Source organism: Prinia subflava, chromosome 24, assembly GCF_021018805.1.
Source record: "Prinia subflava isolate CZ2003 ecotype Zambia chromosome 24, Cam_Psub_1.2, whole genome shotgun sequence".
Taxonomy (NCBI): domain Eukaryota; kingdom Metazoa; phylum Chordata; class Aves; order Passeriformes; family Cisticolidae; genus Prinia; species Prinia subflava.
In genome coordinates, this window is record NC_086270.1 from 1,590,479 (window position 1) to 1,606,105 (window position 15,627).

Consider the following 15,627-nt stretch of genomic DNA (forward strand, 5'->3'; position numbering starts at 1 on the left):
CAGATGGTGGCACCCAGCAGCTCAGCCTGTCCCCGCCGTGCCGCACAAATACCTCTGAGGGCTCCGAGCCCGTCCAGGAACTTCTTGTACTTCTCCAGGTTCATTTTCCACCCTCTCAGCTGGGCGGCATCGGGGCTGCCACGGGCTCCAGCCACTGTCCCTGGCTCAGCATTCCCACTGGACTCCTCTCGGCCGCCCTTTGACCACTGGCAGCGTTTCCTTATTTGATGAAGCACATGAAAGCCTCCCAGGGCTGAGGCCACCCCCCTTTTGTGCAAATGAGCCCAGCAGCAACTGCCCTGTGGCCCCCTCGGCATCCCCCAGCCCAGCCCTCAGCAGCTTTCAGAGATTGTATGTCCTGGGGATATTTCCAGCAAGGAGGGGAGTTGGGAGGGGAAGGGAAAAAAAAAAACCAGTGGTGAAGGAGTTAGGAATCACAAGTAAAATCAGATTTTGGGAGAGGTGCCATGAAGTGCCATTAATACCTCAGAATGTCAGCATTAGGAGCTGATGAATCTCCAGAGCAAAAATGTCACAGAATCATAACAGGCAGTGTTTAGTGCCTGTGTTTTTCATTAAATTTATTGATATGATTAGGAATGTGTTTTTTTTCTTTACTGTGTCCATTGATTCAATAAAGAACATTACTTCCTACATCCTTCCCAACACAGTGGGATTTCAGGCTGGCAGGCAGGGGATGAGGAAAATGCAGATGGGTTCCCATCCTTGTGGGAAAAGCCACGCTGGTGACTGGCACCAGGGAGAAGGCATCAGAAAAGGGCCACAAAATGTTGGAAAAACGGGCCAGGTGAGAGCCAGGAGCAGATGGGGAGCAGATCCCTCCGGTCTCTGCCCCCCGACACCGCCACATGTTCACCTCGCCCCGGCTGCGAGGCGCTCACAAAGCTGAAAAGGAGATTTGCTGGTTTTAAAGGAATTTTTGGCAGCAGGAACCAGCCCGGAGTGACCTAAGGGGATGCAAGGGCCTGACCCGCTCCTTGCTGCCCTTCAGCAGGATTGGTGTCCACTGCGCATGGACCAGCACTTCTGTTAAATCAAATAATAAAAACAATAATGACAACGATAATTATAATAATATAATCATCTTAGCAGTGTTGAAATGTGCTGTCACAGAGGTAGATCCTGCTTTCCTCACTCCCTCTCTGGAAAGATCCCAGCAGGTTGAGCAAGACCCACCACACGGTGCAGGATCATCCTGCCCGGGCTCCCACACAGCATTTGAGCTTTGCCAGAGGAAGGGGAAAGGAACAGAGCAAGGATGTGCTGCAGGAGCCAAATCTCCCCCCAAAATCCAGAGGGGAAGCTCCCTGAAACTCAGGGTAGTGAGAAGATTCCCCTCATCCACAGGCACATCAATCCCTGGCTCCTTCACTGTGTACTGAGATGCATCCCACAGCAAATTATCCATAAAAATATTAATAAAACCACAGCACTCATGGAAGCAACCCCGTGCCCACCTCCTCCACAGCTCCAGGACAGACGGACGCTTCTCCAGGGACAGACACACACCGGGGGTATCACTTTGCACCAAACCCAGCAGGCCAGTTGCTGCTTGTGCCCCTGACAGCTGGGAAGCAGGGAGCCAAAAATCCCTCAGGGAGCTCCCAGTTGGAAAGAGGGGCAGGTGGGGAGGTGCCTTCTCCTCACTCTGATTACCCCAGCACCCTCTGCACCCCGGGGCTCGGGAGGGATGGAGGTGGTATCGTTCATCCCAGCAAGGAGCTGATCCAGGAGCTGCTCCAGGAGCTGCTCCAGGAGCTGCTCCAGGAGCTGATCCAGGAGCTGCTCCAGAGCTGATCCAGGAGCTGCTCCAGGAGCTGATCCAGGAGCTGCTCCAGGAGCTGCTCCAGGAGCTGATCCAGGAGCTGCTCCAGGAGCTGCTCCAGGAGCTGCTCCAGGAGCTGATCCAGGAGCTGATCCAGGAGCTGATCCAGCCACCAAGGAGGGGCATATGGAGAGCCTGGAATTGGGAGCTGGAGGTTCCTGGTGCATCCCTGGGCCATTCCCAGCCATCCATCCCCTCCGAGCCCCGCGGCAGCGCCGGCAGCAGAATGAAAGTTGGTGTGAGAAGCCAAGTTGTCACCACTAAAAATAGCACAATGGAATTTTCCTCTAAAGGAAGCAAAAAAAAAAAAGAGGGGGAACAAATGAAAATCTTGATCCTTGCTGACAAAGGGGCTGTGGGAACAAAGGGACAGCCCCATGGAAGGGACATGAGGGGACATCAGGTCCTTCCCCTTCAAAGAGGCGCAGGGAGCTGAACCCATCACGGGGGGACAGTGAGATCCCACCTTGTTTATCTCCATCCTCTCCTTCCCAGCAAAGGGGAGAGACCAGACCCCACCAGGATGGCCACTGGACACGACAAGCAGGCAGCTGCTCCAAAATCCCAGCAGCAGGAGGGAGATGCAGGGAGTTCAGCCTGGAACCCCCCAAAACCCTGCCTGGATGGGGACAAAGGCCATTCCCTCCTCCAGTCCCGAGGGGGTTAATGGAGAGCGGGTCTGACGCCACCAGATCCCATCCCCAAACATCCCAGCTCCTTCTCCCCTCTGCAGGGAACGCCAGGAATTCCTGGAGGAGGGAGGATCGCTGCAGCTGGCTCGATCAGCACACCCAGATCGAGTGGGGAGAGTCAGGGGAGCCCCCAGCTCCCGAAACATCCAAGAATCCCAGTTCTCCCAGCACAGCAACTGCCCTCCCAGCAGGAACGAGAGGCATCCCAAACAGCCGGCCAGGATGAAATATCTCCATGGGCAGCAGCGTCTGGAGGCGCCTGCACTGAGAGCAGCTCCCGTGCCACCCCTGGCTGTCCCCACCGCTGTCACCGCGGGGCTGGGGGGACGCTGGGACACCCCAGGGGTGGGGATGGGGCTGCTCAAGCCAGGCCAGGGAATGGAGGTGTGATCCTGGGGTGCAGGATTTATTTAGGGATTTATTTAGGATTTATTTAGGGATTTATTTAGGATTTATTTAGGGGCAGCCCTAAGGCTGCACTGTCACCACCCTGGCGAGCCCCCAGCGGGGTGACAGGGCCACACCAGCTGTCCCCAACACCACTGAGCACACAGGGGTGCTGCGGGGGGCACTAATTAATGCTCATTAGCTGGCGGGGCAGCACGTGCAGAGCTGGGCTGGGGAGATGTCCCGACACGGACAGGAGTCGCTCCCACAGGACAGATTCACCAGGAGCAGAACTGCCCAAGGTCAGCTGGAATCTCCCAGCCAAGGGAGCCCTTGTATACAGTTTCCTGCAGGGAAAAATAAGCTGCTGGCAAAAGCATTTCTGTAGGGCCACAACGGACCCGAGTAACGATTAATAAAAAGCATGAGGAGTCTCACCCTGACGGGACACAAAAATCCCACTGGGATTAAGGCACAGCTCCACGGCTGTGCAGGAGTGGGGTGGGTGGCTGGGGGGAGCAAGGGCAGAGCAAAAAATTTGGAGGAGGAGCTGGTTTCAACTCCAGCCATGCCAGGATTACACTCCCAACCAGGGCAGGGGTCCTGGCAGAGCCTGAGGAAAGGGGAAAAAGCTCCCAGCAGAGCTCAAGGTGGGCAAAACAGAAATTGGGAGAGAACACAGCCCACGCAGGTGCTGCAGAGGTGCAAAACACAGCACTCATCACCTGTGGGAGGCTGAAAAAGCTTCCCCAGCATCATTAAAAAAACGCTCATCTGAGCAGAGAAGGGCAGGCAGGGCAGGCTGGGACTCAGCGGAGGGAAACAGGGCTCAACAGGAAATGAAAAATGGAAATGCAGGCTTGTCACGCACAGGAAAACAACAAAATAAACACAATTGTGGCCTCCCAGCGCCCGGAGCTCGCTGGCTCGGAGTGCTGATAAACAGTGGGTGACAAAGGGACACTCCAGGCACAGGCACAGGCCCTGCAGCCAGACCTGGCCCACCTCTGCTCTGAGGGGTGACAGGAGCTGCAGCCGGGATCAGCATCCTGCTTCTCACCCGGAATCTCCCAAACCATCCCCTCCCACCTCTCCCTGCCTTTCCAGGAATCTCTGGGCTTATCTGACCAGGGAACAGGACACACATCTCACATCACCTCCCAGGACTCGTTTTACCGTGTCCACAAACACACACCAAATCTGATCCCTCCCCACTGCCCATCCCTGCGGGAAGCTGGGGCTGGAGGATCCCCCCTGCCCGGCCCCCAGCCGGGTGGGATCCATCCCGACACGTGGGATCCATCCCGACACGTGGGATCCATCCCGACACGTGGGATCCATCCCGACACACACACAGCACGAGCTTGGAAGCGAAACTTCCCAGCTAATTAACACAAGCATCCCCCGTGCAGGGAATTTCCTTGGCGGTTTCCCCTCTCCAAGCTGGAGGCTGTTTGAACACCCCCAGACCCGGCAGCGGGCCCAGACCCCCCAGACAGGGCAGCGCTGAGAGGTTCAGTCTGGAGTTTTCCGGGCAGAAAAAGCGCCTGGAAGGAGAGGGAGATGTCGAGGCCAGCATCCAGCAGGGATGAGGGAGAGCAGCTCCCTGCCTCCACCCCCAGCACCGGCTCTGCTGGTTCCCACCCCGCCCGCAGCCTCCGATGGGATGGGATGGGATGGGAAAGGTGTGAGCAATCGGGGCTGCGGAGAGGAGCCGCTCTGCTGCTCCTGCCCGTGGCCTGCGAGGCTTCACCCACCGCCGGGGGGCACAGCACGGCTGACCGGCCCCGGCAATGCGAGCTCCCCGCTGCCGGCCCCAGCCAGGTGTGCCAGCACCTCCGCACCGCCCCTCCCCAGGGCAGCGATTGCCAAACCCGCCTGCAAAACTCCGCTGGCGTCGCTGAGATCCGGCCACAGCACGGAGCTCCCACGGCAGCGACGCCCTCCTGGGCACGGCAGAGCCACGGAGAGGGTTGGGAAGGGCTGGATTGGTGGAGTTCGGGGAGTCAGGTCCTTTTTCCAGGGCTTCCCTCCCAGCTGCTCCGTGCCTGTCCCGGCGCTGCTGCTGCAGCCAGCAGAGAAACACTGCCCCGTGCAGGAGCCAGCCAGGCTGAGCCCACGATCCAGGCCCCCTCTGTGCAGGAGGATGGAGCTGGATCCAGAAATCCCAGCATGGACCAGCTCCTTCAGGACAGGAGGAACTGGAACCCGCAGCACCCCTGCTGCTGCCGCAGCCTGGATTTATCCATTCCAGATCCATAAAAAAGGCACTCATCACCCGGATATTCAAACAACGGTGTTAAGACGCTTGAAATCCAAATAAAACCTCTTGTTTTACTTCCCTCTGAGAGGTTCCTTGCCACTGGCATCAGCCACGGTATGTCCAGAGCAGTCTAAACTTAGCTGACACCAGCGAGACGAGCCTGGAAAGGAGCTTGGCTGGGACCCAGCAGACGGAGGTCAAAGACTCCGGTCTCGCCCCGGAGCATGAGCCGGGAAGGAAAAGGCTCCACGGGAATGCAGAGCTGAGGAGAGCAGGCAGAGAGCAGCCCCAGCCCTCTGCAGAGGCCGGGAGGAGATCAAAGCCTCCCGACGGTCACGTCCCGGCGGCGGTGCCAGCGAGGTACCGCACACGAGGCCGCCTCGCACCCAGCCCCTGCCCTCCCTGGGGATTTTCTCTCTGGAGAAGCACATGGAAAGGAAGAGAAGCAGCCAACAGCCCCAGGAGCTGCAGGAGCAGGGCTCAGCCACGGTTCTGGTTCATTAGCAGGGCACCAGGGCAGTGCTGGCTGCAGCTGATCCCGGGGATGCTGGCGGGATGGGGGAGGCAGCCCCAGCTCAGGAGGCTCTGCTGGGCCTTGGGGTGGGGATGGCTCCAGGCAGAGCCAGCAGGGCCAGGTGGGGATCAGGTGCCAGATCCTGGCACCTGCAGCAGCACCAGCCCCGTTTTCCCGCTGGCCAAAACCAACATGAGCAAAACAGCTCCTTGCACCGAGTGCTGGGCTCCACCCAGGGCTGCCCCAGGCTCCTGCACCTTCCTGAGCCCCCTTTTACCTCTGGTCCCTCCTCTCCCAAGCCAATGACCCCACAAAAACCAGGGTTATTCACCCAGTGATGGAAAATCCCATGGATTCCAGCCCAGCTTCCCCCACACTCGCTCCAGCCAGGGACTCTCCACTCCAAAAGTGGAACTTGGCCAACGCTCCTCGCGAGGGATGAGGAGGAAGAAGGGCTTCCTCTCCCCCAGCCAGGAGTCACCACCACGTCACCAGCCCCAGCAGTGCTGTCACAGGCCACAGAGGCCTCGTGCAGCCCACTCAGCACCAGCCAGGAGTGATGTTTGTCCTCGTGGGATGCAATCCCTTGCATCAGGAGGCGGCTGCACGCTGGGAGAGCTGCAGGAACAAGGCACCTCTGAGTCCCCAGACACCTCCAGGTGCATTTGTTGTGGCACAACACCAGCCACAAGTGGGAGAAAGGGAGGTTCTTCAGAGATGGGCACGACCAGGAATGGCACCCAGCATCAGGAAGGCTCCAGTCCCAACTGGAATGAATCCTGGTTGATTTATACAAGGGTCCCCCACCTCTCCTGCCCAGCCCAGAGTCTCCTCCAGTCCTTGGGACGTTGTTCCCTCCCCAGCTGAGGCCAGGTTACTCAACCAAGGTGACAAACCACCCTGTGCTGTCCCTGTCCAAACTGGCCACGTGCCGGGCACCACAGAGCACAGACAGCGCCGGGAGCAGGGGAAAAGCTTTTGAGATGCCACAGCTCCAGGTTGTCTACCCCCAATCCCAAAAAAACCCAGTTAATTACGAGAAAGAAAGGATTTCACCAGGATTGATTAGTTAATGTTTACAGCGCTCTGAGCAGGGGAAGCATGACCTGTGTTCTGAGCTTGGCAGAGCTGCTGGCACCCTTGAGCTGCCGGGGGCTGCTCCGCACTGGGATTTCCATGTGCTGGCTCCCGATTTTCCAAGGGGACAGTGAGGGTCAGCACCCCCAAAACACGACAGGAGGCTGCCATGGGAATGCAGAGTGGCCTCACTGCTGGGTGGGTGACAGAGTCAGGCTCCCCTCCCTGCCCAGACCCCAAAAGAGAGGTGTCCAAAAAGCTCCGGTGTCACCGTGCCGGTGCCGCCGTTCCCGCCGGGATGGGCAGCACCAGGTCCCGGCATGTGCCACGGCCCTGTGAGCCAGGGATGAGGCAAGAGGGGCTGGAATCCCCACGGGGAACTGTTCTGCTGGCTCTCAACTGGGCCACACTGGTGGCACTGGGGACCCCCCAGCTGTCCCAGACACGACAACCCCGAGGACGCCTGAAGGAAGCGAGAGCCAGGGAGGCGCTGAGACAGCACCGGAGCCACCGCCCCCAAAATCTCCACTTTTAGCCCCATCCTGTGGCTGAAGCCACCCCCTCCGGAGCAGGGCACAGCAGGTGGGTGCCCCCGCAGCGCTGATGCAAACGTCCTCCCCCGGGACTGGGAGCATCCCAGCCAGCCCCGGCGCCGCCGCAGCGCTGCGGCACAACTCCCCGGCACCCCGCTGCCGAGGGTGGGTGTTCTTAGAAAGAAAGGAGTCACGGGGACCTGCCAGCTGCTCCACTCCTGCTCACCAGGGAAAACCAGGACTCGCAGCCTGAAAGCTCTGGGACCTTTCCCGCTCTGCTTGTCTCCGGACCTGTCCCGGCTCGCTCGGCAGCAGAGGCCTCGCTGCAAAAATTGGGATTTTTTTAGGGTCTAAGAGAAATGTATTTGCAATCCTGGCTCTGCCTGTGCCAAGTGTCCTCCTTGCCCTCCTTGCTGCCCGTGCTGGCAGTGCCAGGTCCTGGATGTGGCAGGTCTGGGGTGGTCACTGCCAGCCGGCCACCAACACCACAGGGCTCCCCCTCAGCAGCCCCAGTTGAGTGAAAACTCTGTTTTTGCAGGATTAAGAGGGGGAGGGGATGAGCCAGTGGAAAACTTGTTCTGGACAGGAAAAACCGAAGGGCTTAGAGGAGCTGCAGTGGGGAACAACAAGGGAGAGACAACACCTCCACCAACTCAGAACCAAACAACCCAAACTGGGGCTCCAGCTCAGCCCTTGCGGCGCTGCTGGGATGTCCTGGAGGTGGGGGGGAGCTGGGAAGGGGTAAAAAGCAAAGGAAAACTTTCATGGAGTATAAACACCCATTTCCCCTGCAGCACAAACAAACTCCCACAACAGCCAGCAGGGTATTTCCGAGTTATCACCACCTTTCCACCATATCCCAGTGCAAAAATCAGGTGTTCCCCAGAAAAACTCCTTCCCAGAAGAACCCAAGGAAGGCACCAACAGCCCGAGCAGGGAGCGGGCAAGGGGAGCCCAGGTGCCAGGGGTGCTCCAGCTGGACCAAGCCCTGGACAGGCCCTGGAATTTCCATTTCTTTTCTGGAACGAGGCAAACCCGATGCAAACAGCAGCACCCTCCACACCAGCACTGGCACCCGCGTCTCCACGCTGAACCCAACGACATCAAAGCAGCTTTTTATAAATAAAAAAGTTTGTCAAGCACTTGGACGGGCCCCAGTCACGTTTCCCAGCCCCTTTCCAGGGCACCCGATGAGGTTTTATTCCCTGCTCCCTGCAGAGGCTGCGTGTCTTTCCCACCTCCGGGATGTTTGAGTGGCACCTCTGAATCAGGGAGCCAGGGAATGCATTATTCCCCTCTCTCCGCAGGCAGAAAGGAAAAGGAAACTCCTCTCGGCCCGGCCATCCGCATTTTAAACAGACTTGGCTGCTAAACTAATAAAACGGAGCACTGGGAGCCCTGTGGGGCTGGAATCTGGGCTCCAGGACAAGCCTAGCGCTGCAGCGGGGAGGAGGAGGAGGGAAAAAAAAATAATAATAACAAGCCGAAGAATGGGAACGCATACAGCTGCCGGGGATGAGCCGCTGACATCAAAACTGCACACTCACCGCCGGTACCGCACACTCACCGCCGGTAACGCACACTCACCGCCGGTACCGCGCACTCACCGCCGGTACCGCGCACTCACCGCCGGTACCGCGCACTCACCGCCGGTACCGCGCACTCACCGCCGGTACCGGCACCGGCCGCGGCAGCACCCGGGCCCCTCAGCCCTGCCCGGCTGCGGCTCAGCGAGGGATCCCCGCGGCGTGGGGGGCTCCGGGGACACGGATGGGTCCCCACACCCCTCGTGGCACCGCGGGGTTGAGGGATGCCGCGCTGCTCCGAGCGCCGGGGCGCCCGGGGGGGATGCTGGGCACCCCCAGGAAGGGACACGGGGACCCCACAACTCTGGGAGAGCCACCCAGGGGACGTGGGAACCTCACGCCGAGCACCCCCGGACATCCCACCGCTCATCCCTCGGGCACCCCACGCGGGGATGCTGAGCCCACGGGCAGCCCACGCCGGAGCCGCGGCACCCGGGAGCCCCAGGCGGGGACGCTGCTCCCCCGCGCAGCCCACCCGGGAACGCGGGGCACCCCACGCAGGGGACACCGGGACGCTCAGACGCTGTGCCCGTGCTGGGGACGCTCGGACAGCGCGCCCCACGCGGGGACAGCGCGCTCCCCGGGGATGCTGCCCGGCCCCGAGCATCCACCCCGCAGCGCGCCCGGTTTGCTGGGAAAACACCCAGAAAACACCCAGGAAACACCGGGAAGGCACCGGAAAGGCTCGGGGAAGGCTCCGGGAAAGGCTCCGGGACGGCGCCGGTTCAGCCCCGCGGGGCGGCCCCGGCGCGCTCCAGGGCCGGGCGCGGGCCCCGGCGGGCGCGGTACCTTTGTAGCGCTCCAGCACGTCCTCGTAGGCCTGCACGAACTCCTTCTCCTGGCTGCGGTTGGCCGGGAGCAGCCCCGGCACGTACCCGGCCATGGCGGCCTTTGTGCCCGGGCTGGGCGCAGCTGCCGGCGGCGCGGCCAGGGCCCGTCTGTGCCGGGGCCGCTTCCGCCGCGCCGCGCCCGGGACCGGCCCGCCCCGGGGAGCCGCCCATAGGCACCGGGACCCGCCCATCGCCACCGGGACCCGCCCCGGGGACCGCCCATCGCCACCGGGACCCACCCGGGGGACCGCCCATCGCCACCGGGACCCGCCCGGGGGACCGCCCATCGCCACCGGGACCCGCCCATCGCCACAGGGACCCGCCCCGGGGACCGCCCATCGCCACCGGGACCCACCCGGGGGACCGCCCATCGCCACCGGGACCCGCCCGGGGGACCGCCCATCGCCACCGGGACCCGCCCGGGGGACCGCCCATCGCCAGTGGGACAGGGCCATTGACACGGGACACGCCCCGGGACACGCCCCCCGAAAGGGACACGCCCCTTCGCTCCCGGGGCCCCGGCACCGGCCCGGTAACCGCCCATGCACGGGGACACGCCCATGGATGGGGGACACGCCCATGGATGGGGACACGCCCCCCCCGGACACGCCCCGGGGAGGGGCAAAAAAATCATGATGGCCACGCCCATGGACACGCCCATTTTAGTAGGCCACGCCCACCTGACCGTGTTTGGTCTGCCCCTGTTGAGGCCACACCCCCCCAGCAGGCCACGCCCCCTGGCGACCGCGCCGGGCCCACCGCGACCCCTGGCGGCCACTCGGGGCAGCACCGGGCGGGAGGGGCCGAGGGACACCGGGGGTGACACCGGGGTGACACTGGGGTGACACCGGGGATTGTACTGGGGGTGACACCGGGATGACACCGAGGGTGACAATGGCTGTGTTATCAGGAACGACACCAGGGGGTGACAATGTGTGTGTGACACAAGGGGGTGACACTGGGAGTGACATTGTGGACAACACCGGAGAGTGACTGACACAGACAGTGACACCAGGGGGTGACACCTTGGGATGAGGGGGACAACACTGTCCGGATGTGATGCCGTGACCTCCCAGTGCCACACTGTCACCAGAGACCCCCCAGTGGCAATTCCTGCTTCTGGCACATCCCAGTGAGCCCAGGAAGTTCATCCCGGGACATCCCAGCAGATCCCAGTGTCCCTCAGCTGTCCCCAGTCCTGCTGCCCCCAGGACAGGGGTCCTGCTGCTCCCCACCCTCCTTCCAGCATGGGAGAAACTGGGGGGGCTGCCACGCCCGTGGGGATCCCCCGGGCCGTGATCGTGGCTGGAGGCTGTGACAGGGACAGCCAGGACCCCTGGCACTGCCTGGAGGGGCTGTGGGGACCCCTCAGCATCACCTGGTGAGGAACGGGCAGGACAAAGGGGCCCTGAGGGTCAGCTGGGGGACTTTGGAGGGGGAACAGTGGGGCAGAGTCAAATCCCACGGGGAAATGGGGGTTCAAGGCCTGGCACTCCCATATGCACAGAAACCCCACTCAGCCCCCCCAAATCCCAGCCGAGCTGACAGAGCAAAACTACCCGAGGACATCGCTCTCACAGGGGCACGAGGGTGGCTGTCCCCAGGCCAGGGGACACCCCAGTCCCCCCAACACCCACGCACACCCCGCTGAGCCCACAGGACACCCCCTTGCCATGACCCAGCCCCCCCTAGCTGGGGCAAATCCCGGCCCTTTTTTGGCCATCTCATGATGTTGCTTTTTCACCCCGATGCGCCGTTCCCATGGCAACTGGAGGGCCCGGCTGGGTAACCATGGCAACGAGAAAAGCCCCATCCCGCTCAGACAGACGCCCTGCGTGTCCCCTGCGTGTCCCCGCAGTCACCCAGGGACCCCCGAGCCCCCTCAGGGCTGGGAGGGGCCGCACCCCGCATCCCTCCAGGGAATGAAGAGGTCCAGGGGCAGCACCTCCATCTTCCTCCTCCTCCTCCTCCCGCAGCCCCCAGCCCGGGGTGGGGTTACACAAATCACCCCCCTCATCCCGGTTTTGGAGGCATCTCCCTTTCAGCTTGGCGCCTTAATTAGGAAAAGTAATTAACGTGGCACAGAGCGCCGGTGCCCGGCTGCATCCCCGGCAGAGCCTCCGCGGGGAGGAGGGTTTAGATCACGGCGACCTCGTGGCAGGGCCTTTGTGCCCAGCGGTGCCAGGGCCTGGCACGCACCCTCGGCGGAGCATCCCACTGGGAACGGCCCGAAAATCCCCCGGGAACGGCCCCAGGGGCGCAGCTCCCCCGGCTCTGCCCACGGAGCCGCCGGGCGCAGAGCCCTGCAGAGGTGCCTGCGCTCGCCACATCCCTCTGACCCAAAAACGCGTTCCCAGGGACGGGGAAATCTGTGCCGGCCAGCTGGCACTCGGCAATTCCTCCTCGGGCAGCGGGAACGCTGCTCGGAACCTGCCCCGGCCCCGCCAGCCGGCGGCTCCCCGGGCAGCGGAGAACAAGGGGGTTTGTTCCCGTGTCCCCGAGGAAGGAGCGCAGCTCCCTCCCTCAGCCAGCGCCGGCTCTGCCAGCGGCACGGGTGACGCGCCCGGGTGACAAAGGACTGCCAGGAACCTTTTCAAAGAGCTCTTGGAAAGCCCCCGCGACGCCTCGTCCATCACCCCTGCCCGCTCAGCCCTGGCACCCCGGAGCCCCCCGGCCCCTCCTGGCCCAGCAGCGCCCCAGCACAGCCCTGGCAGCACCAAGTGCAAGCAGATTTAGGAAGAAAAAGGTCTTTTTTTCCCCCAAAAGCAGCACCCCCGCCCACCCTCGCCCTCTGCCAAGCGCCTGGAGAGAGACAGAGCAAGGCAGGGCCAAGGGTCACACTCTGACCCTCCACGTCCCGCTCGCCCCTCCCCTCCCACCACGGCCTTCCCAGGAGATGCCAGAAAAGCAGGGAACGGCTCCAGAGCTGCCTGGAGACCTGGGCCAGCGTATCCCAGCCCCCACCAAGGCCCTCCCTGGGCACGGCTGTGTCCTCCTTTCCTTGGCTCTGATGGCCAGAAGGGATGCAGAGACTGCTGGACCCCATGGATGGCAAGGAGCAAGAGCCCCCCAGATCTCTGTGTCCCCTCAAAACCAAGATCCCTGTGTCCCCCAATCCCACAAAAGTGCCACTCCTTCTGTGTCATCTCTCCAGGGCCCATGGTGGCACAAGGGTGGGGTTCCCCAGCCCCAAATCATGCCCAGGCTCCATCCCAAGGTCCTGGTGCCTCTTCCTGGGGATCCCAAAAAGCCAAGCCCCCATCGCCCTCCCCTCACCTCACTGAGGGGTGCCAGGGCCCCCAGGACACATTCCTCAGGCCACCATCCCTGCTCCCAGGCCTGATCCCGGTGGGAAGAGGCACTGGGGCAGGCAGCGCCCTGCAGACATTCCCACTGAATAATGCAAGGATCCGAATCAATATTTCAGCTCATTTTCAAACTTGGTGACACAAAACTGTCTCGGAACTCTTCTCTTTTTTTCCCAGCTCAGCACTGTCTCACTGCACCTCCTGAGTTATTTTTAATGGGGAATCTGCATGAGGCTGAATTTTGTGACATCCCCCTGCCTTTCATCACGGGCTGCATCGAGCTGGGGTGACGACAAACATTCGGCATCCCGGGCAGAAACAGAGCTGGGGAATTGTTTGGCCTTGGCAGAACCCACCCCTGGGGTGTGGGAGGATGGGATTTGGGGACAGAGCGAATCCATGAGAGGCAGTGAATACAGCAGGATCCTGGTACCCCTCCATCTCCCCGCCCCAGGGATTTGGGATTTGGAATTTGGGATTTGGGGCAGGGCCAGCCGCACCCTGCACATTTGCCTATCCCAGCCCCAGACAGTTCATTCTCAAGAACCATCATTTGAATCAACTGGTTCTTCCAGCCCCAGGATTCCCAGGCTGGCACGGCGGCACAGCCGGATCCACACGCACCCCCTGTGCCATGGGGCAGGCAGGCAGCGAGGGAGCAGCACCCCACAGCCACCCCTGGCCTGGTGGCACCTGTCCCTGTGCCAGGTGCTGTCCCTGCTCCCCAGTGCTCCCAGTCTGTGTCCCCACAGGAAGGCGAGCCCAGCACTGGGGCTGGTTTGGTCACCAACCGGGGGCTGAGCGGGCACCTCGGGGGTTTGTGCCCTCTCCCACCAGTGAGATTAAAGCCCAGCCCCGGGTTTGTTTGGAGCAGCAGCCAGGGACAGCCTGTTCAGGGCCCAGCAGGGGACCCTCAGCATGGCCTGAATCCCCAAATCCCCGTTTGCTCCAGCAGGAGCAGATCAAAGGCGCCGGGAGATGTGGACAGAGCCCGGCAGACACAGATCAAAGCCCTCGATGGCCATTTGGCCCTGGAGGAGAATCGAATCCCAGCCCTGGTGTCTGGAGCCACCACCCTGAGCAAATTCCCCCTCCTCCCTCCCCAGCCATCCTGGAGAGGGGTCCCCACCACCCCACAGCCGGCGCTTGGACAAGGAGCCATCGGCCAAGGTGGGTCCATCCCTGTCTTTGTTTCTGCTTCCCATCCCTGCTCCTTTCCCTGTGACTGGCACAGGGACACACGGGGCACTGTCCCCTCCACACGGGGACACCAGTATGTCCCAGTGACCACAGTGATGGAGCTGCTGGTAGGCACCACAAAGGAGCAGCCCCAGCTCCATCACCCAGGCGGGAATCCCAAACCTCCCCAGGCAAATTCCTCCACGGAGTTCAGCCAAGGGCATTGTTCCACCAAGGAGCCATTCAGTCCTTAATTAAGCATTTTAATGTCACCCAACCCTCGAGTTGGAGGTGCCCAGTCATCCCTTAACCCCAGTGCTGAGGGGATGAACCTCCCAGGGCGAGCCTGGAGAGGACAAAGCCACGGCAGAGACAAACCACCACCCTGCTCCTCGGCCACCAGAGCCACATCCATCCCTCCCCTCCTCTCCCCATCCATCCCCCGGCTCCCTGAGGAGCAGTGGGGCACAGAAATGACCCCAAGAGCACCTCAGTCCCCACGAGGGAGCACAGGAACACCCGGAGGGGGAACCAACAAGGTGCTGCCTTACCTGCGACCCTGACGACAGCCCTCTCGGCCGGGTCCAGCACCGAATCCTGGCTCTTCCTCTTCCTCTGCTCATGGAGGGGTAAATTCCAGGGCAGGGTGTCCCCGGGGGGACAGGGGGAGAGGCTGCCCGAGCGCTCGCTGCGGTAGGAGCGCTCGCTCCGGCACGACCGCTCGCTCCGGCATGAGCGCTCGCTGAGGGTCTCCTCGTCGGAGGACGACATGGCCCAAGGCAGGGGCAGGAGGGCGGGCAGGACGTCCCCGCGGGCAGCAGCACCCTGGAGAAGGAGCAAACAGTGCGTGACACCGGGCCCTCCCCGCCACAGGTGCTGGCGGCGGTGGAGAAGGGATCCTCCACCATGGGCGTCTCTGCCCTCCCGGAGGTTCTGAACGCTGCCTCAGTTTGCCCCTGGCTGGGGTTCCCGGGGATGGGGACAGTGGCACGGCTGCCCCTCCACCAGCAAAGCTCACACTGGGATCCCCGAGCTCACTCCCACAAAGCCGTGTCCAACCTTTTGGGCTCGATTTCTTTGTGCTCAGTACAAGAAGGAGCATCAGCTCGGCTCTGCCCTTTGTACCTGCAGGTTTTTCCCCTCTGAGAACGGGGATGGCTTTAAAAATCTTATTAATCATGGCAGAGGAAGATGGTAGGGCTTTCTGAAGCACGCCGGGACTGAGCTGTGCCGCGTACACACGCTGGGCAAATAAGCACCTTACATGAGACATATTTAAAATAAATCTCATTGTGTCCTCTAGCACGGCCAGGAAAAATGCCTGAGACTCCTACAACCGATGTGCCGCGGCGCAGGAGCCGCCTCCATCACGCCGAGCCTTTCCTTATTCCCATCATTTAATCAGCAAAACA

The 15,627-nt window shown here is 61.8% G+C and overlaps 1 protein-coding gene across 13 annotated transcripts in view; it reads right to left on the minus strand.

Moving 5' to 3' along the window:
* The window catches only part of MACF1 (microtubule actin crosslinking factor 1), a 145,181-nt gene extending 130,180 nt beyond the window's left edge, over positions 1-15,001 (minus strand). For 11 of the 13 annotated variants that reach the window (XM_063418751.1, XM_063418753.1, XM_063418752.1 and 8 more), the window contains exon 1: positions 14,767-15,001. In XM_063418751.1, coding sequence (XP_063274821.1) covers positions 14,767-14,986 — 220 coding nt within the window. In that variant the 5' untranslated portion in view covers positions 14,987-15,001. Of the gene's footprint in view, positions 1-52; positions 120-9,687; positions 9,851-14,766 lie in introns of those variants that run through there. The other 2 variants (XM_063418746.1, XM_063418748.1) reach the window with 2 other exon arrangements.
* Between the last annotated feature and the right edge of the window lie 626 nt (positions 15,002-15,627).